General features: G+C 34.7%; 3 protein-coding genes across 3 annotated transcripts in view; 1 reads left to right on the top strand and 2 right to left on the bottom strand.

Annotated features, from left to right (window-relative positions):
• Nucleotides 1-2,486, bottom strand: part of LOC132181993 (uncharacterized) — an 8,862-nt gene extending 6,376 nt beyond the window's left edge. The window contains exon 1 of the mRNA XM_059595207.1: nt 4-2,486. Within this exon, the coding sequence (XP_059451190.1) occupies nt 4-2,223 (2,220 nt within the window). The 5' untranslated portion in view covers nt 2,224-2,486. The remainder of the gene's footprint in view (nt 1-3) is intronic.
• Nucleotides 2,487-13,507: 11,021 nt separating this feature from the next.
• Nucleotides 13,508-19,065, top strand: LOC132183381 (peptidyl-prolyl cis-trans isomerase FKBP53). Its single transcript, XM_059596811.1, has 11 exons — nt 13,508-13,637; nt 13,913-13,986; nt 14,661-14,896; nt 15,079-15,218; nt 15,768-16,122; nt 16,365-16,553; nt 16,956-17,226; nt 18,248-18,335; nt 18,414-18,455; nt 18,556-18,604; nt 18,790-19,065. Exons 1-11 carry the CDS (start codon nt 13,625-13,627, stop codon nt 18,866-18,868), a joined length of 1,536 nt encoding a protein of 511 aa, XP_059452794.1. The 5' UTR covers nt 13,508-13,624; the 3' UTR covers nt 18,869-19,065.
• Nucleotides 19,066-20,982: 1,917 nt separating this feature from the next.
• Nucleotides 20,983-25,841, bottom strand: LOC132182644 (enolase). Its single transcript, XM_059595945.1, has 17 exons — nt 25,582-25,841; nt 25,315-25,378; nt 24,783-24,847; nt 24,380-24,427; nt 24,192-24,278; nt 24,002-24,082; nt 23,808-23,909; nt 23,593-23,673; nt 23,351-23,425; nt 23,080-23,142; nt 22,894-22,974; nt 22,593-22,787; nt 22,432-22,482; nt 22,103-22,191; nt 21,934-21,985; nt 21,570-21,626; nt 20,983-21,339 (listed from the first exon to the last, which is right to left on the bottom strand). Exons 1-17 carry the CDS (start codon nt 25,645-25,647, stop codon nt 21,259-21,261), a joined length of 1,338 nt encoding a protein of 445 aa, XP_059451928.1. The 5' UTR covers nt 25,648-25,841; the 3' UTR covers nt 20,983-21,258.
• Nucleotides 25,842-27,124: the final 1,283 nt, after the last annotated feature.

Genomic DNA, 27,124 nt, shown 5'->3' with positions numbered 1-27,124 from the left:
TGCTGCAATGAAGATCATCTTCTGAGCCCTTTCCAGGCCCACCCTTGAATGTCTGTGGACACAAACCCATTTCATGGAAGACCAATTACATCTGAATATGCAAGAGGTTGAATGGAGGAAAATGAGCCTCACTGCAACCTTACCCAGAGACTTAAACTCACTCAAGCAAGTTTCCCATACAAGTCTACTGCTCTGTGGGTTTGCAATTTTCATCTTTCCAGTAACAGGGTCTCGCTGTTTTACCTGAACGGCTTGAGCATAAAGAGGGTCTAGCCCTTCTGACCTCCATTTCATGAGCTCCATCAATGCAACATGAGCTTCTTCCCTGGAAACCAACCTGGTTATGAGCTTATCAACATCTTTCTCCTGCTCATGTGTCAAGCACTTGAATGGTGGAAGGTATTTTCCGCTCGTATCCCTCATCAAGTAAAGAGGGTCCAGTATAAATGCAGCCGACCATGCTGGGTGGTAGTTTTTCTTGAATCGCTTTTCAACAATATTTTCAACAGGTCCCTCGGCAATGCTGAATTTGGCACACCAGTCCTTCACTTTGCTTCTCAACTCCTCCCAAAGTGGTAGGCATTGTCCAATTAATGGCCTCTCAGCCTCAATCTCCTGAACCATCTCCCTAATCAGCTTCACAAGCGAATAAACTGCCTCCAACTCATTCCAAAACCCCTCAGTTTGAATCAGCCCAGCAACTTCCCTCCCATCTGAATCCTCCACACATATTGCATTGTACGAATCATCCAGCACAACCCTTTGGAGCACTCGTGCACAGCTCAGTATATCTTCCAACATAGCATAAACAGGTCCAAAATTCTTGGAAGTATCACATTTCGGTGAAGGAACTCGCAGCAGCCCAGTATACTCAAGCTCCTGCATTTTGTACTTGAGGAAAATATTCCTAACTTGAGAAGTAGTATTTATAAAATTTGCAACTTTTGTGCAATTCTCGGTGACAGTCCTGAAAAGTGGAAGTTCTTTGTTAAAAGCCTTGATCAAACTAACAAACCCCTGAAGCTGACAAGAGAGATTTACCATCCATTGATTCTGAATCTCCAAGTTCCTCAATGCCTTGGCCTTATACTTGTCAGCAACTATCCCTACGCATCTCTGCACAGCACTCCCACAAACACCCGTCACCGCTTCCCACAAAACCTCCTCCGCATACTTCGACGACACCATTCCTCCCGTAAACACCGCCTTCTGGAAAGCACTCATCCCATTTGGAAGATTAACCGTAAACTTAACCAAATTCTCTCCCTCGCAAGCGAATCCACAACAACTTTTTCCCTTCCACCCATCACTAGCAACCTGAAGAAACATTGCGTCTCTTATCCTAGCATCCGACTTAATCTTGATCTCATCAAACTTAGCATCAAGCCGAGCACCCGTAAGCTCGCGCCGCAACACCGCAGGCAAGCCCACCTGGTTAAGAAACGCTCTAAACTTGGGATGCTCGAGGCTTGAAACTGAGACTGACCCACATGACTCGTAAAACCATTCTGCTAGTAATTCAAGCGCGGAATCAATTTGTTCCTTGCTCAATGCAGGACCAGCTGACCCTTTAGGACTCTTAAGCTTTTTCACGCTATCTTGTAGCAATGCCAAAGCGCCCAAATCCTCTTTCCCGCCCGACAACACCAAATGGTGCTGATTTAGCCCGGAATTATTCACCACGCCAACGGAATTCTGGCGCGGCGAGTAATTCGATTCGTCGCGGTTTTGGTTTTGACAAAAGCGCGACGACTCGACCAAAGCTGAAGAATGAGATTGGTACAAAGAAGAAGAACATGAATGCAAAGAATGAGTACCCATTTGAGAGCTTCGCTTTCTGTGATTTTGTAAAGACGGTAACGGCGAAGGTACCGACGATATCGGCACCGGGGAGAGCGAAGCGCTGCTGGGTCTGGGAACGGAGCTGAAGTTGGGGCAAGTACCCCTCTTCAAGTGCTCCGAGGCGGTTCTGGAGGGGTTGGAGGCGGAGAAAACGGCGTCGCACAAGGAGCACTTGAGTTTGACAGCTTTGGGGAGGTTGGTGTCAGAGTTGCGAAGGAGAATGGGCTCCAAATGGGTCCAGTACCAGGCTCCCTTGCCCTTGATGGCCTTGGTTCGTACGGTGATAAGGCCTTCGTACCGCTTGTTCAAGGCCTTGGAGGCCATGTCCTCGGATAGAGCTAAAGTAGACGGGTCAGTCGGGGTTGAGCTTGTGGATGCCATTGAAGAGAGAAAGAGAGACTAGATTATTGGTGAGGGAGTGATGGGTTTTGGTGGGTCTTCAGGAGTTCGGCTGATGGCGTAATTGTTCAGGGTGGTGGCGGTGGTTGTTCCATGGCGATGAGGGTGGAGAAGAGACTGAGAGAGTGCGTTAGCTGTTCGTAGAATTGTCTAGCCGAACTGCATGCTCGTGCCTGACGAGAGAAGAGAAAGTGGAGAGTGGGGGAGGCAGGTAGACTGAGGACTTGCGGGAGGAGACCGAAACGGGTCTATGTCCAGCTCTATATCTGGGGGCATTCTCCCTTTCTTTTCTTTTCTTTTCCTTCTTTTTTTTTTTTTAATTTTTTTTTAATTTTTTTTGAAGTAAGTCTACCACATATGAGTCTATGACATATTCAATCAATGTTCACTTTAAAAAAGAACCCCAAAAAAAAATAAAAAACAAAAAAGTTCATTGTTTGACAAGAAATATATAATATTTCATTACATTTTTATTTTTTAATGAATTTACGGGCGAATTCGCGAGAGATCATCCCGGTGAGCATCTCCAACAACAATAATTAAGATAACTTATGAAAAAATATAAATATTTACTTTAACTATTTTATATACACTCCATAGATTCTCTATTTTATTCTATATTTTTTTTTTTATAAATATTATTTTTAAATCTTTTTTATTTATACTTTTATTTTTCTCTCTCTCTCTCCAAACCGCATCGAATGGGCTAACAGCACGATTAGGAAATGCTTCATTTCTTCTTCCGGTCATTTTTTCACTTTTTAAAATTATCATTAGATTTATAGGTTATATGAGTTTTATAAATGAGCCTCACAAATCCAATACTAATTTTTTTGAAAAAATAAAAAAAATAAAATAGAAAGAGATAATGAGAGAAAAATAAAGAGATGATATGTACTACTTATGAGTAGGATTACAACTCTTGTTATTTTTTCTTTTCTTTTAAAAATATTTTTTTGGGTGAGAGTTCCCAACCTATTTATTGCAAATTTATCCTCTTCTATTTTGAGCTCTTATAGAAAACCGATCACACGAGGAATACGACTTTTTGGTTTTAACATGTACTTTGAGTAAATTAAAAATTAATTTGGTAAACGCCACATTAATTAGAAAAAAAAAAAAAAAAAATTATAGTGTGAATAATGAGAGCTTATTTATTGTTTATAAAACTATAAGAGAAAAATGTTAAAGTAATGATTCAGCTCGACATACAAAATAGCTCTTAATAGTCAAATTTGGTTATTATACGTTAGGAAAAACTTTACAAAATTCTTCTGAACTTTTACGCATTTTGATATTATCTCCAATGTTTAAAAACTCTCAATTTCGAATATCGAATTTTTAATTTTTGACAATGTTCCCATCCGTTAGGATTTTCCATTAAATAAAAATACCTATTACTGAATCTTTTCAATTTTTATTTCTTTTAATACTTTCATATTAAAATAAAAAAAAATGAAACTATTTCTAGTGAAAAAATATTTTGAAACAAAAAAAAAGGGGGGGAAGTGCTAGGGCGTCAAACAAAAGAATTCAGAAAAAATTACAAACTAACGTGGCAATCTGTGAGTAGCAGATAAGGAAAAGAGAATTGCATTTTTTTAATTTAAAAACCCTTGTCACGTCAATTTATAATTTTTTTTGAGTTCATTTGTTATTTTGTTTGGCTCCCTAACACTCCTAAAAAAAAAAATACATGAAAAAGTTATTGTTAGCCCATGGGTCATGCATGCATCACTTGCTACTCAATCCCAAGCTTGAAATGAGTAATCAAACGATCACGTTTTGAGCCAGACAAGTGTATTGGCCATTTTAGAAGGAACAACTACATCTAACTATTTTATGATATCTTTGTCCTAAAATGCTCATTGCTCCGACCACAAAAGTAAAGATTTTATTGCAAGTACCAGAAAACATGAGTCCCATGCTTGGATTGTTGGAAAACGATTTTAAGAAGAAAGTGTCTGGTTCCTATCTATACACCATTATTCTTTCATCCCCCATTTATATGTAATGAAAACGTATCAATCTCACCAAACCTCTATTTTTAGACAAATGAAGAGTGCCAAGATTATTAACTACACTTGCTAAACATAATATTTATTTGTAATTCATTCCAAACTAGAATTTCCGATCATTAACTAGTAATTCTTTAGCACAACGGGATTGTCATTATAATAATGCAAGCTGCTGGTGAAGCCCGTGCAGCTCTCCTTACTATTCAATATACTGTATCTCTTGAAATTTACAAGGTGATGCTATATATCAATATAATACTTGCAATTCAACAATCGGATCTCTTCAAGGATTGGAATTTTGCTTCAATTATTTCAGTTATTCATTTTCATCGAAGATACATAGGCAATTGTTAGAGCATCCATAATGGATTCTTTAAAATTTTCTTTAAAATTTTGAAGAATAACACAATCTTTTTATATTTTGGAAAACACTATATATCACCTTTTATTATTATTATTATTATTATTATTTTAGAGCAAGAATCTAGCATTGTGAAAAATTATGGAAAGATAAGAAGAGATAAATGAATAAAATATGGAATAAAGAATGAATAGTGATCCTTCATGGATCCGGCATGGGTCCTATTGAAATAAGTTAAATAGCAACCAAACATCTTTTAAATCTCCACACATAAGCTTCTTGTGAAGACACTAGCTCATTACACTTTAATATTAGCCAAAGTTCTAAGCCAACGCCCTAATTTTACTTAAAAACTCAATTTGCACATTATGCCATAAAAACATTCGAACGTTCCTCGAGGGTCGTTGGAATGGTGCTTGACACCGTGCGAACTTTTTTGTCCAAGATTGTGTTTTTCCCGACTACGTAACTAGAACTTGATCTACCATTTTCCCTCAATTCCATGAGGTTCCACAAACCTTTAAGGTGATCATAACACATGAACCATCATTGAAAACTGTTAGAATATGTCAGGAAATTTGATTTTAAGATTTGTTGTAATTGATTGTAATCTCCTATAAATCATATTTGATTATAATTAGATTTTATGGTAATTAAATTATGTAGTTGAACAGCCTATGAATGTTTTAGATATGTTAAAAGGTAAAGGTTGAAGAAGCTAGTTGTTCTCAAAGTCCCAAACTTTTATGCAAGGACCAAGTATTCTACCTAAAGTACCTAACTTTTTAACATTATTAAGGAAATACATAAGTATTTAAACTACTACAAAAATCAAGACTCTACCATGGAACATAATACATAAATTCAAGGTTAACTAGATAAAAAAATAAATAAAAAAATAAATTAGATCAAGCTTTTTTTTTTTTTTTTTCCCTAAGAACACAAAATCTCAAGGAAAATCCTCTCTATTGGGTTGTTGTGGGCAAGCCCAAATGGTTACCCTACAACGACACTAAGTCAGGCGTCACTATTTGTGGTTTATTTGTAGTGTATAAGGCCTTCCCGTGTTCTCATTTTTTTTTTTTGATAAAACCGTGTTCTCATTTTGATGTATTATAGTCGCATATAGTGTGATCACCCCTCCCTTCACATCGTCAATTTCATTGCCGACCATGACCCTTCTATGGTATTTTTTTAACTCCCAAAATAAAAAATAAAAAATAAAAAATCGAACCAAACTTGTTGAGTACTCAATAAGGGCTCAGCTAAGTGCCCTATCCAAATTCGATCTCGACTAGGGGCTTTGTGAGTTGAATTTGAACACATGTTCAAAGCTCGCTCGAGTTCGAGCCAGTTTAAACATGTGTTTTCAGCCGAGCTAAGCTCAAAAATTCAATACTCAGCTAACTTGACGGAGAATTACTAGTGTACACCATAACTGTTTTATATTAATTAACATAAGTTGAGTAGACTCGAAGAAACATCACTTAATTTTCAACTTGGATTATTGTTAATCGTACTATAATTCAACAATAAATTGGTCCCCTAATAAGTAGTTAAACCACAACTATCACACATGTAATTAATGTCAGTTGACATATTGGAACATACGATCAGTAGAGTACTGCACAAACAGTGAGAGCTACTCATTACATTTAATACAATCACAAATAATTGTACCAAATTGTAGTTGAATCACTTGAATGTTGCCAAAATCCGTATTACAACAACTCTTTCTTGACTAAAAAAAAAAAAAAGAAGAAGATGAATAAACGTCATTAATTAGGTATGTAGAGGAGAAAAGTCAAAAAAAAAAAGTATCTTTCTTCAGGTGAGAGGTGATTGCCAATTTCCTTAAAGTATACGGTGCTCTCTCTCACTACCGTCTTTAAGTTGTAAGGTCTTTCTCACTTTCCCATTAAACAAATTGACGAATGCATTTCAAATTTGAATTTTCAAATTTGTAATTTACTATTTCAACCTTCTCCATCCAAATGGTTTGCCTAATTAATTACTTCTTTAATTATGTGACCCCAATCGTTTATCTTTGTCGCTATCGATCTATTTTGTGAGAAAATTCTCCTTGTGATGTGTCATATTTATTTTATGGTCAGAATTTAAACTTAATTCATTTAATTGTGTATATAAAATTAATATTAATACGTCTTTTAAAAATTTTAAATATTTTAAAATTATATACCTCATTAGATATCCCCATTTTAAATCGTGACTATAAAATAGATATTTGCATTCCATATAAGCAACTATAAAAATGGCTCAACATTCAAAAAATATATATATAATAAAAGGTGTGCAAGGGTAAAGTCTACTTAAACCCCTCAAACTACCATCCCAATGACAATTTACTCCCAAATTATCAATTGCGTCAATTTACCCCTCAAACTACCAAAACAATGACGATGTACTCCCCAAAGCTAGCAAAATGATGAAATTACCTTTATAAAATTTTCAATAAGACAAAAATATCCTTAAAAATTCGAAAAAAATAAATAAATTTTAGTATTTTTGTTTTTATTTTAGTAAGGGTAATTTAGTCAATTTGTTAAAATTTGGAGTATATTGTCATTGTTTTGATAGTTTGGAGGGTAAATTGTCGCAATTGATAATTTGAGGGGTAGATTATCATTGGAGTGATAGTTTGAAAGAGTTAAGTGGACTTTACCCCCTCTCTCTCTCTCTCTCTCTCTCTATATATATATATATATTTTATTTTTTATTTTTTTTTGAATAAAGCTGAGGGCCAATCATAAATTTTTGTCCTGTGTAAGGTTAACAGCCTGCAAAAGTAATAAATTGGTAGGTAGTAGTGGCAAGAGAGAGAGACACCATTGATGATTAATACAATTAAAAAAGAAAGAAAGAAATGTTAACATAATAGACGACTTTACTTACCTTTTTGGGGGTTCCAATTTTTATGAGCTTATTTTGGACCGTCTCCAAAGGAAAGTATATAATTTTCTAATATTATTGGAATTACTCATTATATTTTACATATTTGCGCACATGTGTTAATTAGTGAGGCTTATAATTTGTGAGTGGTGGGTATGGTGGAATCCAGCCACTAATCTATATAATATAATATAGGATGGCTATCTTTTCCTCTACGTCATTAACCAAATCTTTGGCACATTATTGAAATGAGTGAGGGGGAAAAGTTGTACGCTTATCATAGCCAAAATATGGGGAGGGATGCTCATAATTCCTTTTGCACATGGACCAACCATTGCTGTTGCATCCCCTATTCTAATCACTGGATTCTCAAATGCCAAAAAAAAAAAATTATTTCCATTTCTCTATGTGAATACACATTAGCTTTTAATTCAAATTTAGAGCTAGACAGTCGGGGTTAGATTAGGATTTCCAATAATTTGTTGTTAAAAATTTGAACAGTAAAGTGTGAGAGAATCTATATATGATCCACTTGTTCAAATAATTTTTGAGTTGTTTAGCTACGTATATCCAGACAGATGAATCTGATATAAATTATCTTACAATTACTGTCCAAAATTATTGAAAATCTTTATCTAATAGTGGGTGTTCAACCTGCGCCATTTTTGTTTCCTTGATTGGGAAATATCAATTCATCCCAGTGGTTTTTTTGGACAAGAATCATCTCTAGTTCATTTGAACTGGAAGGGATTCGGTTGGTTTTAAAATAAGGATAAAAGTGTCCTTTCACATTTTGTTATACAATTTTGCCGTTTTATTTATACCAACTGGTTCCGTTCCAGTTCATTTAGAGGCAGGGGCGGACCTATGTAGATGGGTTGGGGGGGGGGGGGCCTTTCCAAAAATTTTGATTCCGCCCTTGCTCAAAGGATAAAAATTTGATTTTTACGGACCTTGCCTGGGCCACCACAAATGATAACAAATCTTTAACTAAAATAGCCAAAATGTTTGGGCCATTTTGGGCCGAATCTAAAAGAACTGTGGATTTTAAAGGTCCCTCCAAAGTGTTGTTCTTGATATAAAATGTGTCCGTGCATATCCTTAATCACTTTCAAAGACATTCCAAAGCCCACCATGTTACCTCTTTAGGTATCCTATAATTAATTAATATGCTTTCTCTAAGTCCAAAAAACCACATGAGATCTTTACTCATTTCTTTATATTCCTCCACTAAACACCTTATTAGGAGAATCACTTCCATGCATGGTAGACCTCCTGGCATAAGATCAAATAAAATCACCAACATTGATTGTTGCATTATGATAAAACCAGACAGCTTGTGAGAGACGAATGAAGGAGAAATTAAACATTAATTGTGTGACTTTTCTATACATGGAAGAGATCTTTGTAGTAAGAATGTATTATTCTTTTCCAAGAGCAACTTAATTCTTGACTGGAGTTTCCTTTCTCATAATATTTGTAACCGTTGTTAATATATTTTTTTGGAAAAAGTCCACATACCCCCCTCAAACTACCACTGATCAATTGACAATATCTCTTCAAACTTTCAATTGTGACACTGTCCCATCCAAACTACTAAAACATTGTCAATATCCCCCCTAAAACTAGCAATAAGACAAAAATGTCCCTATAAATTTCTCAATAAGACAAAAATACCCCTATAAATTCAAAAAAAAAAAGATTTTTTAAAAAAACAAAAAAATTTAATTTAAAAATAATAGTTTTTAAAAAAACAATTTTTTTTAAACGGAAATTTTAATTTTTTTTTAAAAAAACTATTTTTTTTATTTAGTTTTAAAAAACAAAAAATTTCATTTTATTAAACGAAAATTTTATTTTTTTAAAACGTAAATTTTTATTTAAATAAAATTATAAAACAAAAATAAAATTAAAAAAAAAAAAAAACGAAAATTTTCAATTTTTATATAAAAAAAATCAATTTTTTTTTTTAAAATTTTTTTCTTATAAAATTGATTTAAAAAAAAAATAAAATTGGCCAACGTTTGGATTTTTTTTATTTTTTAATTTTACTAAGGGTAATTTCGTCATTGGGGGAAATATTGACAATTTTTGGTAGTTTGGAGGGGATATTGTCACAATTGAAAGTTTGGGAGGAACATTGTCAATTGAGTGGTAGTTTGAGGGGGTTATGTGGACTTTTCCCTATTTTTTTTTTTTTGCTCACATTTCGTTCCTCAACACATTATGTTTTAAATGGGGAATGTTAGGTGTTCTTCTAGTATTTACCTAGTCCTAGGTGGGCATTATTTTTTTTTTTAAAAAAAAAAAAAAATTGTGTTGTTGTGGGCAAGCCCAAATGGTTACCCTAAAACAACATTAAGCCAGTCGTCACTATTTGTGGTTTTTTTTTTTTTTTTTTGGTAGTGTATAAGGCCTCCCCGTGTTCTCATTTTGATGTATTATAATCGCATATAGTGTGATCATTCCTTCCTTCACATCGTCAATTTCATTGCTCACCACAATCCTTTTATGGTATTTTTTTTAAAAATCGAACCAAACTGGTTGAATAGTCGATAAGGACTCAGCTAAGTGCCCTATCCAAATTCAATATTGACTAGGGGCTTTGTAAGTTGAATTTGAACACATGTTCAAAGCTTACTCAAGTTTGAGCCAATTTAAACATGCGTTTTCAGCCGAGCTAAGCTCGAAAATTCAATACTCAGCTAACTTGACGGAGAATTACTAGTGTAAACCATAACTATTTTATATTAATTAACATAAGTTGAGTAGACTCGAAGAAACATCACTTAATTTTCAACTCGGATTATTGTTACTCGTACTATAATTCAACAGTAAATTGGTCCCCTAATAAGTAGTTAAACCACAACTATCACACATGTAATTAATGTAAGTTGACATATTGGAACATACGATCAGTAGAGTACTGCACAAACAGTGAGAGCTACTCATTACATTTAATACAATCACAATTAATTGTATCAAATTGTAGTTGAATGTTGCCAAAATCCGTGTTACAACAACTATTTCTAGACTAATATGAAATTAAAAAAGAAAAAGAAAAAGAAAAAGAAAAAAAAGAGATGAATAAACGTCATTGCTGTTGCATCCCCTATTCTAATCACTGGATTCTCAAATGCCAAAAAAAAAAAAAAAAAATGGTTATTTCCATTTCTCTATGTGAATAGACAATAGCCTTTTATTCTAATTTAGAGCTAGATAGCCGGGGCCGGATCAGGATTTTCAATAATTTGTTGTTGAAAATTTGAACAATAAAGTGTGAGAGAATTTATATATGATCCACTTGTTCAAATAATTTTTGAGTTGTTTAGCTACGTATAGTCAGACATATGGATCCGATATAAATTATCTTACAATTACTGTCCAAAATTATTGAAAATCTTTATCTAATAGTGAGTGCTCAACCTGCGCCATTTTTGTTTCCTTGATTGGGGAATATCAATTCATCCCAGTTGTTTTTTTGGACAAGAATCCTCTCTAGTTCATTTGAACTGGAAGGGATTCGGTTGGTTTTAAAATAAGGACAAAAGTATCCTTTCACATTTTGTTATACAATTTTGCCGTTTTATTTATACCAACTGGTTCGTTCCAGTTCATTTAGAGGCAGGGGCGGACCTATGTAGATGGGTTGGGGGGGGGGCAATTTTGATTCCGCCCTTGCTCAAAGGATAAAAATTTGATTTTTACGGACCTTGCCTGGGCCACCACAAATGATAACAAATCTTTAACTAAAATAGCCAAAATGTTTGGGCCATTTTGGGCCGAATCTAAAAGAACAGTGGATTTTAAAGGTCCCTCCAAACTGTTGTTCTTGATATAAAATGTGTCCGTGCATATCCTTAATCACTTTCAAAGACCTTCCAAAGCCCACCATATTACCTCTTTAGGTATCCTATAATTAATTAATATGCTTTCTCTAAGTCCAAAAAACCACATGAGATCTTTACTCATTTCTTTATATTCCTCCGCTAAACACCTTATTAGGAGAATCACTTCCATGGTAGACCCTCCTGGCATAAGATCAAATAAAATCACCAACATTGATTGTTGCATTATGATAAAACCAGACAGCTTGTGAGAGACGAATGAAGGAGAAATTAAACATTAATTGTGTGACTTTTCTATACATGGAAGAGATCTTTGTAGTAAGAATGTATTATTCTTTTCCAAGAACGACTTAATTCTTGACTGGAGTTTCCTTTCTCGTAATATTTGTAACCGTTGTTAATATATATTTTTTTTGCTCACATTTCGTTCCTCAACACATTATGTTTTAAATGGGAAATGCTATGTGTTCTTATAGTATTTACCTGGTTATAGGTGGGTGTTATTTTCTAAAAAAAAAAAAAAATTAAGAACAAGTTTTTTTTTGGATACATTTTTAAAAAAACGTACTAATATTCACAGAGGATCAAGAGAACCACATGAAGAACTGTATCCACATAGGATTAGGAAAACCACATGAAGAACTATATCCACATAGAATCAGGAGAACCACATGAAGAATTATAGCATTTTCCGTCTTAATCATTCTCTAAAAAGTTTAATGTTGTAACTCTATACCGTCTTAATCATTCTCTAAAAAGTTTCATGTTGTAACTCATAAGCTTATGCATCATCCTCAAAGCATCATTTACCTCGACGATTCTAACTTTGTGTATGGACCTACGATTTTTACCCTCAATAAATTCCCTCAAATTCCATGTATGACTTCCATTAAAATATTTTTTGGCAAATAACACTGCTCTCACTTCCCACAAACTATACTTATTCATATAAACTATAACTTAGCACAACTAAATAAAATGAGAGTTGTCTGCTATAACTTAGCACAATTTTACAAACTATAGAGCACTTCTTTGTTACTTACGAGGCTATTAGAGTGTCCTTAGAATTTGTACACTTCAAGTTCTAGGGTTTTTGATGGTAACCCTAGAAATTATGGATTTAGAGAGAGAGAGAGAGAAATGTCTAGTTTGCTATTTTAGAGAGTATGTAAAATTCTATGGACACTCTAGACTTGTCTAGTTTGCTATATAATCTCTATTGAGAATTTTAGAGATTTTATAACATGGAAAAAATATAAAAAAGCCCTCAAAACTACCAGCCGCTTGCAATATAGGCTCTCAATGTTCGACAGGTATTAAAGTAGCCTCCAAACTACCAAAATGTATCAAAAATGCCACTTATTTTTTTATATTCCCATAATACCCCTATTCTTTTAATAAATAAAGTAATAAAATAATTGTAAAAAAAAAACAATTAAAAAAAAACCAATGGACGAATAAATACAAAAAAAAAATTGAAATAAATAAATAATTAGTCACTGTAGTTGGCTTAAATTGCAAATTTTTTCATGTCATATTAAAGTAAAATCAATTTGGTAGTTTGATAGACTACTTTATTACTTTTTTTTTTTTGGAATATCCCAAGAACCGTACCTTTGATTTTACTTTAATACGACATGAAACAATTTGTAGTTTAGGCCAACTATAATAACTAATTACTTATTATTTATTCCAAAAAACTCTTCTTCTTTTTTGGTTTTTATTCGCCTATTGGATTTTTTTTTTTAAAAAAATTGTTTGTTTTTTTTTACGATTATTTTATTATTTTATTTGTTAAAAGAATATGGGTATTATAGAAATATAAAAAAATAAGTGGCATTTTTTATATATTTTGATAGGTTGGAAGCTACTTTAACACATTTTAAACATCATCAATTATATTGCAAACGACTGATAATTTGAGAGACTTTTTTATATTTTTCTCTTATAACATTTACACTTCACCTTGTCTCCAACGGTTCAAAAATTACTGCTTCGCGCCATCTTGTTCGTTCATGACACGTGTCCATCTCACAAAAATCCCGTAACACCACTGGTGACCAAACATTATAGTGGCACGTGTTCCCTCATGACCAGGGTCGCATGCATTACCCGTGCACCATCGGTAGAAACCCTAGCTCGCTGGTTATTAGGGTTTTAAGAGCCAGGGCTATGCTCTTCGTCTAGGGTTTTAGGAAAGCTTCGCGTTCATTCGACTGTCCGAACCGGTTTTACCCGAAAAAAAAATGGGTTTTTGGGGTCAGTTTCCTGATCAATTTCCATTATCCCGTTTAATTTTCTTGCTTCAATTTTATTTTATTTTCAGATTTTTTCCCTGACGTGTTTGGCAGCTGAGAACCGCCCTAAAAGAAAATATAAGAAAGAAAATGGAGTTCGTAATAGGATTCCATAGCATTCATACATTTTTCCATGATTTCTCGGCAACCGAACAGAGCGTTTTGTTTTGGTTTGCTCCAGAATTATTCATTGTTTGTATTTATCTTTGTGCGTGTGCTTCTCATTTTGGTCCTCAGGAATTGAAGTCAAACGGGGCAAACCACACCCTTATAACTCGGACAATGTGCAAGGAAAGCTTCACATTACTCAGGTCTGTTCCCGCAGCTCAATCAAACTCATAGTTCTTTTAAGGTCTGGAAATTTTTTACAAATTCGATATTGACATTTTGAAAAATTTTAGCTTCTTCATAGCTATTATTATTTGTTAAAAAAAGCCTTATGATTTGATATTTTTCCCGGAAAATAAACGCATAAGTTTTAATTGGACTATTCATGGAAGGTAATACTGGAAGTGCAAAAGTCTTTGAATTTCTTTAAGATGATTTGGAACTATGACATAACTTACCTGTACACGCTTTTATTTGGCTTAAATTGGGGTTATATGAGACAAAATATCTTTAATTTTTCCTGGACAATGCAAAACAAAGGTAAAAAAGATAATTAAGGAACAAATTTGCTTGTTTCTTATTTGATGAAATAATTTACTAGGGTATGAAGATCATTCAGAGTTCTTACATCTGTATGAAACTATATGCTTTTGGGGGATTGAGATTTTTCCTGAATTGGTTATTTGAGAATTTGAAAATTAGTTTTAAACGTGAATTGCTTATATTAGCTGCTATAATTTGTCCGTCAAAGTTTTGTAAGTTGGGGATTTTAGAAATTTATTGAACTGGGTGTTATGATCACTGAAGGTTTAGATTATTATTTTTTAATTTATTAATTTTCAATCTACTTGTTAATCTATGTTGTGTGCTAATTCAGGCAACATTAGGCCTCGGCTCGTCAACAGAGAGGTGCATACTTCAGTGTTTTGTAGGACACAAGAATCCAATTTTTTTGTGTTCTTTGTTACCGGATAAGAATGAGTGCTGCCCCTTAAATCTTGAATTTGAGAATGATGATTTATTAGCCTTCTCGGTGATTGGCCCCCGAAGCATCCATGTCTCGGGTTATTTTGTGGCTGATGATGGAGGTCTCATTCAAGATGACTATGAATTGTATCCTTTTGATTAATATCTTGAAATCGATTCAAATGTACATTTTATCTGTTTACAGTTTCTATGGAAATTCCTTTTCTTTTTCTGCATATAATTGGTGGGATATTATTGAAGGGAGTGGGTAATAATATTTAAGACTTTGTTTTGCTGTTGTTATGTATTTCTTTTACTACTATGTGAAGAGATACTTCTGGGGAGGATATTGCTGAGACTGAGACGGAGGACTCATCTGAGTTTGATTCTGAAGGTGACTATGATGAAGACTTCATTGATGACAGTGATATTGAAGTTTACCCGCCTTCACCTATTCCAAACAGTGGAGGTATTTTGACGTTTTGGAAGACTTCTCTAACTTTGACCACCATATAATTTTAAGATTCATTTTTCTTCTTGCTGCTTGTGTGGTCTACATCTTCCAAGCTACCGTATATGAGCTATTTACTGTGTTTCATATAAATTGGTATAGCCTTGGTATAAAAGGAAGCATCAAATTGGTGGGAATTTTTTTTTTCATATAAATTGATGGATGACCGCTGTCCCGACCTTACCAGCACTGGAGGTGTACTAATCAATGAACCCCCAAAACCTACTTTCTTTGACAAAATCGGCCAAGCCTATACAAGTTTTGAAATTCTACCGAACCTGACCCAACTTGCATCTCTATCAAATATCATGTACTCTAAAGCTGATGTTTTAATATGTTTCACTACATTAAGATAGTCTCATTGAACTGCCTTTGTGATCATACTATTGCCTCAGAAGTTTCTTGTTAATTCTTTGATGTGCAAGACTTACAATCAAATGGTCATTAATATGTTCTATATTGCACTTAAAATATGTGCTGCCTCTTACTTTTTTTCCCCCCCTGCAGTTGTAATAGAGGAAATTGTGGATGATGATAAGCCTACAAATGGTAATGGCCAGCTACATCGAAAAAAGAAGAATAAATCAAGTGACTCCAAGGATCATAGAGAATCCCAACAACTTGTAGCCAAGAATCGTGGAGTCCCAGTTTTGGAAAGTGAAGATGAAGATGGTTTTCCTGTTTCTACCACAGATAAAAGCAACTCAAACATTCAGGAGCCCGAGGGAGAAGCTGAACAGACAGAAGACAAAACAAATGAGAAAGCCAAGAAGAAGAAAAAGAAGAAAGCAAAAGATGATGATGATGCTACTGGCTTAAAAAGAAAGGTTGAAAGCGTTGACCAGGATGATCACCAAGAAAGGTGTGATAGATACACCATTTTGTGTTACCGTTTACGCTTGCTTCCAATTGGTGCTTTTTTGTTTTTGCTTTTATCTTTGTTATTTGGTTGGAACTTATGTTATTTATTCTGTACTTGATGCATGTGGGGAGATTGTTCCCTAACTGAGGTTGTTTCTCTCATATTATTTGTGTGGGTTTGCAAACTTGTGAAATAGTTAATTCAGTGCATCGATAATAAGTTATTTTTGAAAACACTGTCAGGCAAAAGAGGAAAAACAAGAAACAAAAAGAGCAGGTTAAAGGGGCAGAAGCTCTTGAATCTGGTAATGACACTGAGATCAATGTGCCTATTGAGCATGAGAAGCGGCCTGAGGAGTCGAAGAGGAGCCCCAACTTGAACCGGGTTTCGCCTGTTGAGAATGACGGTGATCAGAAGCTATCTAACAAGAAGTGAGAACAGATTTCTCATTGTTTATACTATTAAGTCCATACAGGTCAATGTATTTATCATATGGTGTATCTCTCTTTTGTTTCTTTACTGTTTCTTGAGTTGGAAAGGTTCAGTTTCTCAACTCTCTCCTCTTTCTGTTTCACTGATTTGATGTGAATGTTAACCCAGCTTAACTAACATCAACCTACTTATACTATATCCTGCATGGCTAATCAAGCTTTCCTACCCAGGATTGCCCATGCATTTAAAGATGTACCTACCTCTACTAGATAAATTAAAAGATTGTGAATGACTGATACCTTGGAAATGGGTTTACTTTCTATTTGTTATTAGTCTCTCTCTTTTTAAGTGTGCTGTTTACATTTTTATTTATTTGGGCCTTTTGCTGTCCACTCACACAGGGACCTTGATGTTGATATGGACCTTGTTCCTGGCAAAAATTCCTCGGAGGAGAAAAAGAAGAAGAAAAAGAAGAAGAAGAAGACAACACCACAGGAGAGTGAAGGGGGAACTAATACAAATCAAACTGCTTCTGCTATGAGAAATCAGGAGATAGAAGAAAAAGAAAGTGAAGCCAAGTCATCTCAAGTGAGAACCTTTCCAAATGGGTTGGTTATTGAGGAGCTAGCAATGGGCAAACCAGATGGCAAAAGAGCTTCTCCTGGAAAGCAGGTTATTCTTTGTTAACTTTTTTAATGTTCAAGTGTCCCATTTAAGCCATGGCCATTGGCGTATCCCACATAAAGGGAAATGACATTGTAAAAAGAGTCAAATATATATTGCCTTTTGGTTTACTGACTTTTGAGGGAGTACCAATTCCCTCTTAGCCTACAGCTGCGAAGAAACTTTAGAGAGGAGAGATGAGGAGTTAAAACTCATCGAGTATTAATCACTCCAGTCTGTTATGCTCATCCAGTCAATCGCTTCAAGGAGCTGGGGGACTTCTATTGTTTGACCCTAAGCACTAACTCGCTATAAACACCAATAAATTACATGGTGTAATTTGGCCTGTTGCATTTTGGGTTCTTTGTGGCTGCTGTTTTATCCAATTCATATGACCATGTTTCTGAAATGTGTGCATGGCATGATATGGGCATCTTCAACAGATACTCTAAGTGACCCTTTATAGTTAAATATAGTTATTATTGGCTATTTTTCTCTTCCGGCAGACACTTCAAAATAAAATTTTTGAAAATAAAAGTTATTATGGGCTATTTTTCTCTTTCAAATATGAAAGTTCACTGCAGCACCTTGTAAGCTTTTTTATTCTTTTTTTCTCTCATTTCTCTCTCTTCTCTCTCCCTCTTTCTCTCTCTCACTCCCTCAAGGTAAGGATAAAAAAAAAATATTTAAAGAAAGTAGAGAGTTGAATAGATGTTTCTGTTGGAGATTGTAATAAAAAAAACTAGTAGCTAAAAATACAAAAAGTTGTATTTTGAGTAGCTAAAATGACCATCATTGCTAGAGATGCCCTGAAAGAGGTAAGTGAATCATTAAAAATTTATTGATTTCCTGCATAAGCAGTGGTTGTGTCTAAAGCATTGCTATGGATATTTATATTAAGCCCTCTGAGTTATGTAGAAATATGTATGAAGAATATACATGTGTAGAATCTTTTTTCTAGATTTATTTGGTAGTTATTTCCAATGAATTTTTCTCTTTCAAGTAACAGGAAAGTATCATTTGATTTCAGGTCAGCGTCCATTACATTGGCAAGCTGAAAGATAATGGCAAAATTTTTGACTCGAATGTGGGAAGGGCACCCTTTAAATTCCGCCTAGGTACTATAAAATTTCATATAACTAATGACATGAACTCGATCTGTTTATCTGTGTTAAATAATTTTCTCTATCTTGCAGGTATAGGACAAGTTATAAAGGGTTGGGATGTTGGAGTTAATGGTAATTTTCTGAAGAATTAAGACCTGATTCTGCTTATCTGTACATTTTATATTCTTTGCAAAGTGGTTATTACATATTCTTGTGTGTGCTAAATCCTCAGGCATGCGTGTTGGGGACAAAAGAAGACTCACAATTCCGCCACCAATGGGGTATGCAATTGCTATCATATCTTTTTCTTTGCAATTTGTCATCTTGTTTCTTTTCTAGTTCGACCAAGTCCACTGTTTCCTTCTTTTTGGCATTTTCTCACTTGTTTTTTTGTCTAACAAGGGCCCTTCTCTGCTCTTTTTGGAGATGCAAATCAGGCATATTGATACAAAATCTTTTTATGCAGATATGGTGCTCAACGGGCTGGGAAGATACCACCAAATTCATGGCTCATGTTTGATGTGGAGTTGGTTGATGTTCGTTGATCACAGTGCTTTCATATTTTTCCTTTCAGTTTTTTTGAGGTTATTTCAAAGTTGTTTGTTAGTGTAAAGATGGGTCTTGAGAAAAAGGAAAAATGTGTCCAAGATGATAAAAATCTGGATACCATCGTGTCTCAATCTGGGAACTTGTTAGACTATTGGTTGAGCAAAAATTTTGTGAAATTTCAGGATTTTGATCATGTTCGTTACACAGTGAGTTATGTGAATTACTTTTTTGAAATAGAATTATCCAACGACAACATGCAATTAAAATTGTTTTTGCTATTGACTAGCATGGATTATATGCAATAATCCTCTTGCAAATGTTTATATTTTTTAGTAATTTACGAGTTGAAGTTATTGGAATATTGGACATTACATTGGACCTACGTTGCTACTTTCATTGTACCACTTGTTGAAGGGAATCTGGAACGATGTCTGCAATTAATGGATTTAACACCGAGCAAGAAATTGTTGAAACCTAGTGATTTTGCTAAGTTTATTCACTTCCAGGTCGGAGATGGGAAGAACATTTTCATATGACTTGATTGTTGGCATCCGGATGGGGTTCTATTGGAAAAATATGGTTTCAGGATCATATATGATACAGGCAGTAGATTGGGAGCAAGGAATAAAAGCTGGTGTTGGCCACTAGCAAGATCAGAATTGGGGGGGAAAATGAGAATCCCATTTTCTCTAATCTCAGCCCTTAGATGAATCTAAGGGTTCAAAATATTTCAATCTCAAAACTTAAACACAAACACAACCACAATGGATTTTATACCACATTTAAATTAAAAACTTAATTAATTAATTATTTTAAAAACAAAATGAAGAAAACACTAAGGGGTGGCTTCGCCTAGAGTTGGCCACCCCCTAGGCCTTCTGGGGTGGCCCTGCACCACCGCTAGATTTGCTGGGGGTGGTCGCACGGGGTGGCACGAGGCCACCCCTTGGCCATGGGGTGGCTGTGCACCACCCCCAGATCGGCCACCCCTTGGCCATGGGTGGCGTGAGGATGGGTGGTGTTGGCAGCGAACGGTCCCATGAGGTGGTTTCTCTTCCAATTGTTTTTTTTTTTTAAAAAAAAAAAAAAATAAATGTTTTTATTATTTGATATAATCAGGTGTGTTAAGTTTGTTTTTGAGTTTTGTGTTTCTAGATGTTTTTAGACCCTTGGATGTTTTGGATGGCTAGGATCTCAAAAAATGAGATTCTCCAATTAATCACAATTGGAGGGGATCCTGATCCGAGGAGATTGGGGAGGCTGTAAGGAGTTGAAGATTTGCCTTTCCCAATTATTCAATTTTATTTCTACGGTGATCGTCAAAAAAAGATTTCCATTTTTGCTGCATATTACCAGATGATAGTTTACTTGTTAAATAAATTAAGGGCACCATGTGTAATTAATCCAACATAGGGGTACATTTTGGGCCTCCACGATTCTGTTGCAGAGGGCCTTCACGAACCCTAAGATCCAAGTGTTGTGGACCTTGGTCATGGTGGAGGCCGACCAAGACGAAACTTAGAATAATAGACTTTTAGAAGGGCTGAAGCCTGAAGGTGAAGAATTTGGTCCGCAAAGAGGTTTCCGTTCTCAAGGCCTTAAGGTTATCTTCATTATAGGGCACACGCCGACCACCAAGTTCTTAGATGGTCAGGCAATTACCCCCATTTAATTGCGGAGTAATTCGAACATGACACTCACTAATTGGTAGAAGCACCATGTCAATATAATCAAAGGTACTCCTATTATTTAATAATGTCATATGCTACAAACATTTGGCTAGAATTTACAAAGGTATTCCACACATTCTTAATAACCATAGAGGTAACCTATCCCTTTCACATAACAAAGACGCATGTTCCTCTCAGAAAAAAAAGATAAAAAAAAAAAGAACAAAAAAATAGAGCCACGTGTAGATTTTACATCTAAATTAGTGTATGGTTTTGACAAATGGGAATATTCAAAATACGAGACCAACAAATCAAATTTAAAGTTCAGAGGGGAGATTATATATAGGGTGTTAATTTAGAAGAGAAAGTACAATTTACCCAACGTTTAAAGGGAAGAAGAGCCCCATCCCGTCATGCAAAATTTATCCAAAGATACTCAATAATGCAACTATCATGACACCCTCATATAAAAGATCTTTGATGAAAAGAACAAAATCCAAAATAGCATTGCCCAATACACATAAACCAGTGAGAAATAATTTCCACCACTGGAGGGCATTTACCAAAAAGTTCACTCATTATAAGTTCTCAACGCACCGTACTGTCAAAACCCATTTGATAGCGAAGATGCTTATGTAACACAAAACTACAGATCTCATAAAACCCAAGATCATAGAAGCTTATTGGGATACTGCCTAGTGACTCCGGTAACAACCTCAGTATGGCTCCACGGGTGCTCTGAACTTTGATCCAGCATATACAGCTGCAGATCCAAGCTCTTCCTCGATCCTGAGAAGCTGCAAATTGAAGTATATTTTATGGTTAACTATAATTACTATTTAAAATCATAAACATGAACGTTTGTGCGCTTTTGTTCTTTAAGAGACATAGAGAATGGCTAAATCTACTGCTGCAGAAGTCTCACCAAGAGGGGGTACAAATTGGTAAAAGTTGCTTTCGAAATCAACAAGCATGATGATGACCGAGCAGTTTAGAGAGAGAGAGGATCCCAAAATAAAAGTTTTACCTGGTTGTATTTAGCAAGGCGCTCGGATCTGCAAGGTGCGCCAGTCTTGATCTGGCCCTGTTTAACAAATAGGGACAAATGAAAGGAATCATATCAGCTTAAGCAATATCCTATGCAAACTAATAAAACCTAGATGTTAAGCACCTTATACTGCAAACATAACTTACACACAAGAGGATTATGTTCTATATTCTACAGCATTACATAGTGGTATCCTTTCCCCCAAACAAATCCTATAAATCAAATTCTCCAATAGCAAGCAACAATATTCACACAGAAGAAACTAGGGAAAAACAAAGAGTAACAACCTCCACACAGAATAAAATTTAAAAGTTACAGCAGAAAAGAACAGCGTATCACTTACTGTTGCCAACCCAACCGAAAGGTCTGCAATGAAGGTATCCTCAGTTTCACCACTACATTAAGCAAAGAGCCAAATCAGAAACACCAAGGCATAAGTAACATTTAATACAAGCCAAGATTACAAACATTTTATGGGGTGGAGAGTTCGGAACGTAATGAACATGACATACCTTCGGTGGCTTGCCATGACACCCCATCCAGCACGTTTAGACATTTTGACAGCTTCAATACTTTCAGTTACCGAACCAATTTGGTTCACCTGATCCAATCATAAATAAGGGATCAAGAACATTTCTACTTCCAGTCATATGATCATCGACATATTTATATGACTGCTGATGCAACTAAGAGCTAGTAAACCAATGGCCATCAATAAATTATCCAAAAAATTATGTAAAAGCCAATCTATGGCAATAAACAAATGATTACCTACAAATTATCCTAAAACATCATCAACCTCCATAGATGCTCAATTAATGAGAAGGGTAAGGGACACTACCTTCAACAGAAGGGCATTGCAACTCTTCTCCTGAATTGCTTTTGCCACACGCTGCGGCAGCAAAAATGAATAAAGTCAAGTCAAAAGACTGCCTCTTTTCTCAATTTGAAATAAAAAAAAAAAAAAACAGTTTTTTTTTTTTTCCTCTTTTGATTTTGCACCTTAGGGTTTGTGACAAGAAGATCATCACCAACAATCTGCACTTGCTCGCCCATTTCACAGGTAAGCTTTGCATAGTGCTCCCAGTCATCCTGATCAAATGGATCCTCAATGGAGACAATTGGATAATCAGCCACAAATGACTTGTAAACATTCTTCAAGCTGTCCCCAGATATTTTTTGTGATCCATCATTTTTCTGCAACAGACAAAGTAATCATTCAAAATTAAGCGAATTTGAGTAGGAAAAATAGAATGAGATACGTATGCATACACATATAATATATACAATGTATGTATATTACCTCTTCCTTGAAATTCAAATCGTAGGTCTTATCCTTGTTATCATAGAATTCTGATGCAGCAACATCCATCCCAATCACAACCTGTTGGGAAAAAGAAATGCATCAAAATTGTCAAACTACATTGCTACAAGTGGAGTTGATAAATTAACAGCCCTAGATTAGATTCAAAAAGATGAAATAACTAACCTTTCCAGTATATCCAGCTTTTGCAATAGCAGTCTTTAGCAGTTCAAGACCCTCTTTATTTTCCTGAAAGTCAAATATCACAACAATATTCTATCCACATTATACTTGCTGTCTTGTTTTTAAATGTGAAGCAAAATTGTGATTAGTTATGCAACCAAAAGGCAGAAATACAGATATTAACAATTGATTTGCAAACTTATTGTACTAAATGTCCGCCTTTACTTGTAGTATTTGCTTTAAAGTTTAAACAAGCAACTAAGAGAATACTCGCCTGAATATTAGGAGCAAAGCCACCTTCATCACCGACGTTAGTTGCATCTTGTCCATACTTCTTCTTAATTACAGCCTGGTAGAGCAAAACAAGTACTAGCAAGATAAGCCTTATAATCATGCCAATAATACATACTTCTTCTTAATTACAGCTTGGCAGGGCAAAACAAGTACTAGCAAGATAAGCCCTATAAACATGAAAATTTATTATTAAAAACAGGAATCCAAAAACAGAACAGCCACCTTCAGGTGATGATATACTTCTACACCCATCTTCATGGCTTCCTTGAAACAAGACGCCCCAACAGGCAGAATCATGAATTCCTACATTAGAGACAAATAGTGAGAACTTCCATTGATAGCATTGAATAGAATATAAAAAGGTAATCGTATAAAATTGAAAACACGCACGAGCAGCTCTGAGGTCTATATCATCAAAGTTCGATCATAAAAGTTACCTGCATTGCCAGTTTATTGCCTGCATGGGAACCTCCATTAATAACATTGAAAGCAGGTACAGGCAGCACTAAGGTCTTGTTCCCAGCCAGATTGGCAATGTGCTGCAAGGTTAAAATAACAAAAACAATCAACAAAAAGGCATGTGGCTAAAATTAACAGGGAAGGTAATCACAATCTCTAAAACCAAGTATACCTGGTAAAGGGGGATCTTCTTCACCAAAGCACCAGCCTTACAAACAGCAAGGGATACTGCCAAAATAGCATTTGCTCCAAGCTGTAAAATAAAGAGGGAAGAAACATCAATTAGCATGAAGTTAATGTGCGTCACCGAATTAAACAATGAGCTGCAATAGAACTCATTACAGCCACTGAGTTCAATATACCTTTTGCTTGCACCAACCCCATTCATTAACAGTTCCATCAAGCTTCTGTACCATATAATCGTCAATTTTGGTCTGCTCTGTTGGGTCCTGCAAATCCATAAAACAAAATTTTGGTCCGGGTGCATCAATAACAATTCACTTCCAAAGATATAAAAATAGTATTTCATATAATCTAACATTTATCGTACCATGCCAACCAGAGCAGGTCCAATGATTTTATTCACATTCTCCACAGCCTAAACCATCAAGAAATCAAATCACCATTATTAGTTTCACTCCATCCCAACATATGAAAGGGGAAAAGAAAGCAGCAAAGACACTTAATGAGAATAAACACTGCCAAAAAAGAACGAAAAACCGAAAGCTGATAAAAAATAAATAAATACTAATTGAAACCTGAGAGTAGGTATGAAAAAAGAGAGGAAGAGACGCGAAGATTTTAGTTTCTAAACTTAAAATCAAACCCATAGAATGCTTGCGCCGTTAATTTAGAGATAAGATTTGCGGCAGTGATGATTGATCACATAATAATAAGTTGTTAACATCAAAGAGTTCAAAATTACTTCAGACAATATAAAAGTAGTCGAATACCTTGAGGACACCTTTTCCAAGGTAGTCTGATCCCCCATCCCTCAATTCCAGGGCCTCGTAGACACCTTTTGAAAATAAATCATGCATGAATCAGTAAGCATTGGTTTTATACAGACATGAGTACATGCAAGCAAATACACATGCACAGATAATACACATATACAACTAAGACAATAAAAATCATGTAGTCAAAAAACGAATGGAATGTGCCAAAACGAGAAGGAAAAAACAATCAAGTTCCTAAACACTACCCTTTCACACATTAGGCATGAATGAAAATAACTAAAATCAAATAAAAATAAATTTCCTTAACAGTAATATACAGAATAAGAAAAAGGATGCATATGCATACTAACACACTAAACAAATCTATAGACATACATATACATATTAATATATACATACACATACATGCAATCCATCCATCCATGCGCACACACACACACATTTAAGAAATCGAATATAAACTGACATAATGTGCATGAAAAATGAATAAAATGCAATAAAAGGGAAGAGAACACTAAGCGTTTACCAGTAGAAGCACCACTTGGCACAGCAGCTCTAGCCTGTCTATCATCGGAAAGATATACTTCAACCTGAAAATCAAGTGCACATTCAGACTTTAATTTTCTCTTCTTTTTTTAAAGCGTAATATACTTATTATAAGTTTCCTCTCTCTTCTCGAATTTTCTCAGCAAACAAACAAAGTAGTAAAGAAGAAAAATGCACTCTGTGATATGTAACACACTGTCTTGAGAACAAAAACAGATCGGACGGCTAAGATCAAATGAAAACTTACTTCGACGGTGGGATTTCCACGGCTGTCGAAGATCTGACGGGCTTTAACAAGCTTGATCGTAGCCATTTTTCGATCCACACTAGGTTTTTCACACTCAAACAAAGTTCTTTTTCTATAGAAAATGACGATGAGTAGGTTCTGAGATTCAGAGAGTCATATAGAGTCGTGGCACGTGGTTTTCTACCATAGGTTGTTAGATCTCCGCCGTTGATTGTGGAAAGTGAGAGACTATGTGGACGGCCGCAATTGGTATTTCTTGGGCATCACGAGAGGCTGATTGAAATTAAGTGCTCGGAATGGAATAAATTGAGAATATGCGGTAAACGTTAAGTACAGCATCGCGGGCTGCGCAAGGAATGAGTCCTTTCCAAGTTCTTGAAGGGTAAAAAGGGTAAAAAGGGTAAAAGCATTATTGATTCACTGATTTGGGCAAACCAGGGGCGGCGGCCAGTAAGCTGGTTTTTTACTTTTTCGCTTCGATTCGCTCAGTAAAGAAAAACTTTAAAGGTTGGATTAGTCATTGTGGTTGTCCTTCTCTTTTTCACGCGAGATGGATGATTTGGCCATATTGACCGTACAGAAAAGGGAAGTGGCCATTTATATTGATTTTGGAAAGATTTTTTTTTTTAATATTTGAAAATGTATTTTAATATGATATAAATGTGAAAAATATTTTTTTAGCAGATTCATATTTGAAAAAAATATTTTTTTAACATTTTTTACAGGGACCACTTAAGAAATTTGTTGGTTGTGTTTTCAAAGAAAATATTAGACATCCTTATTTTGAAAAAAAAAAAAAAAAAAAAAAGTTCGGTGAAGTGTTAATTTTTGTTTTTGGTAATTGGTAAAGTCCACATATTTCCTCAAATTACCACTCAATTGATAATGAAGAAATGTTAGGTGTTCTTCTACTGTTTTCATGGTGTCCTCTCAAGTCCTAACTGTGATAGGACTTTTAAAATTATCGTTGAATTTAAGATTATCATTATTGACTTTTAATCTATTGGTAATTTTAAAAGTCATATCACAGTTGAGAGAACACTAAGAAAACATTAGAAGAACACCTAACATTTCCCTTGATAATGTTCCTTCAAAACTTTCAATTGTGATAATGTCCCTGCAAACTACCAAAATATTGTCAATGTTTCCCTCAAGGCTAGCAAAAAGATAAAAATGCCCATATAGATTTATCAAAAAGACAAAAATGCCCCTATAAATTGAAAAAAAAATTATGATTTTTTTAAAATGAAAATTTTAATTAAAAAAAAAAAGAAGTTTTTTAATTTTTTTTAAAACGAAAATTTTTTAAAAATTTTTAAACATAAATTTTTATTTAAAAAAAACGATTTTGTTTTAAAAGTGAAATTGTTTTTTAAACGAAAATTTTTTATTTTTTTTAAAACACGGAAATTTTTATTTAAAAAAAGTTATAAAATAAAAATAAAAACGAGAATTTTCAGTTTTTATATAAAAAAAAAAAAAAAAAAAAAAATTCCTTATAAAAAGGATTTTTTTTTTTTTTTAATTTGGCCCCTTGGATTTT

Source organism: Corylus avellana, chromosome ca5 (genome assembly GCF_901000735.1).
Source record: "Corylus avellana chromosome ca5, CavTom2PMs-1.0".
In the NCBI taxonomy this organism is placed as follows: domain Eukaryota; kingdom Viridiplantae; phylum Streptophyta; class Magnoliopsida; order Fagales; family Betulaceae; genus Corylus; species Corylus avellana.
Note: the sequence above shows the minus strand (reverse complement) of the source record. Positions and strands in the feature narration are given on the sequence as shown.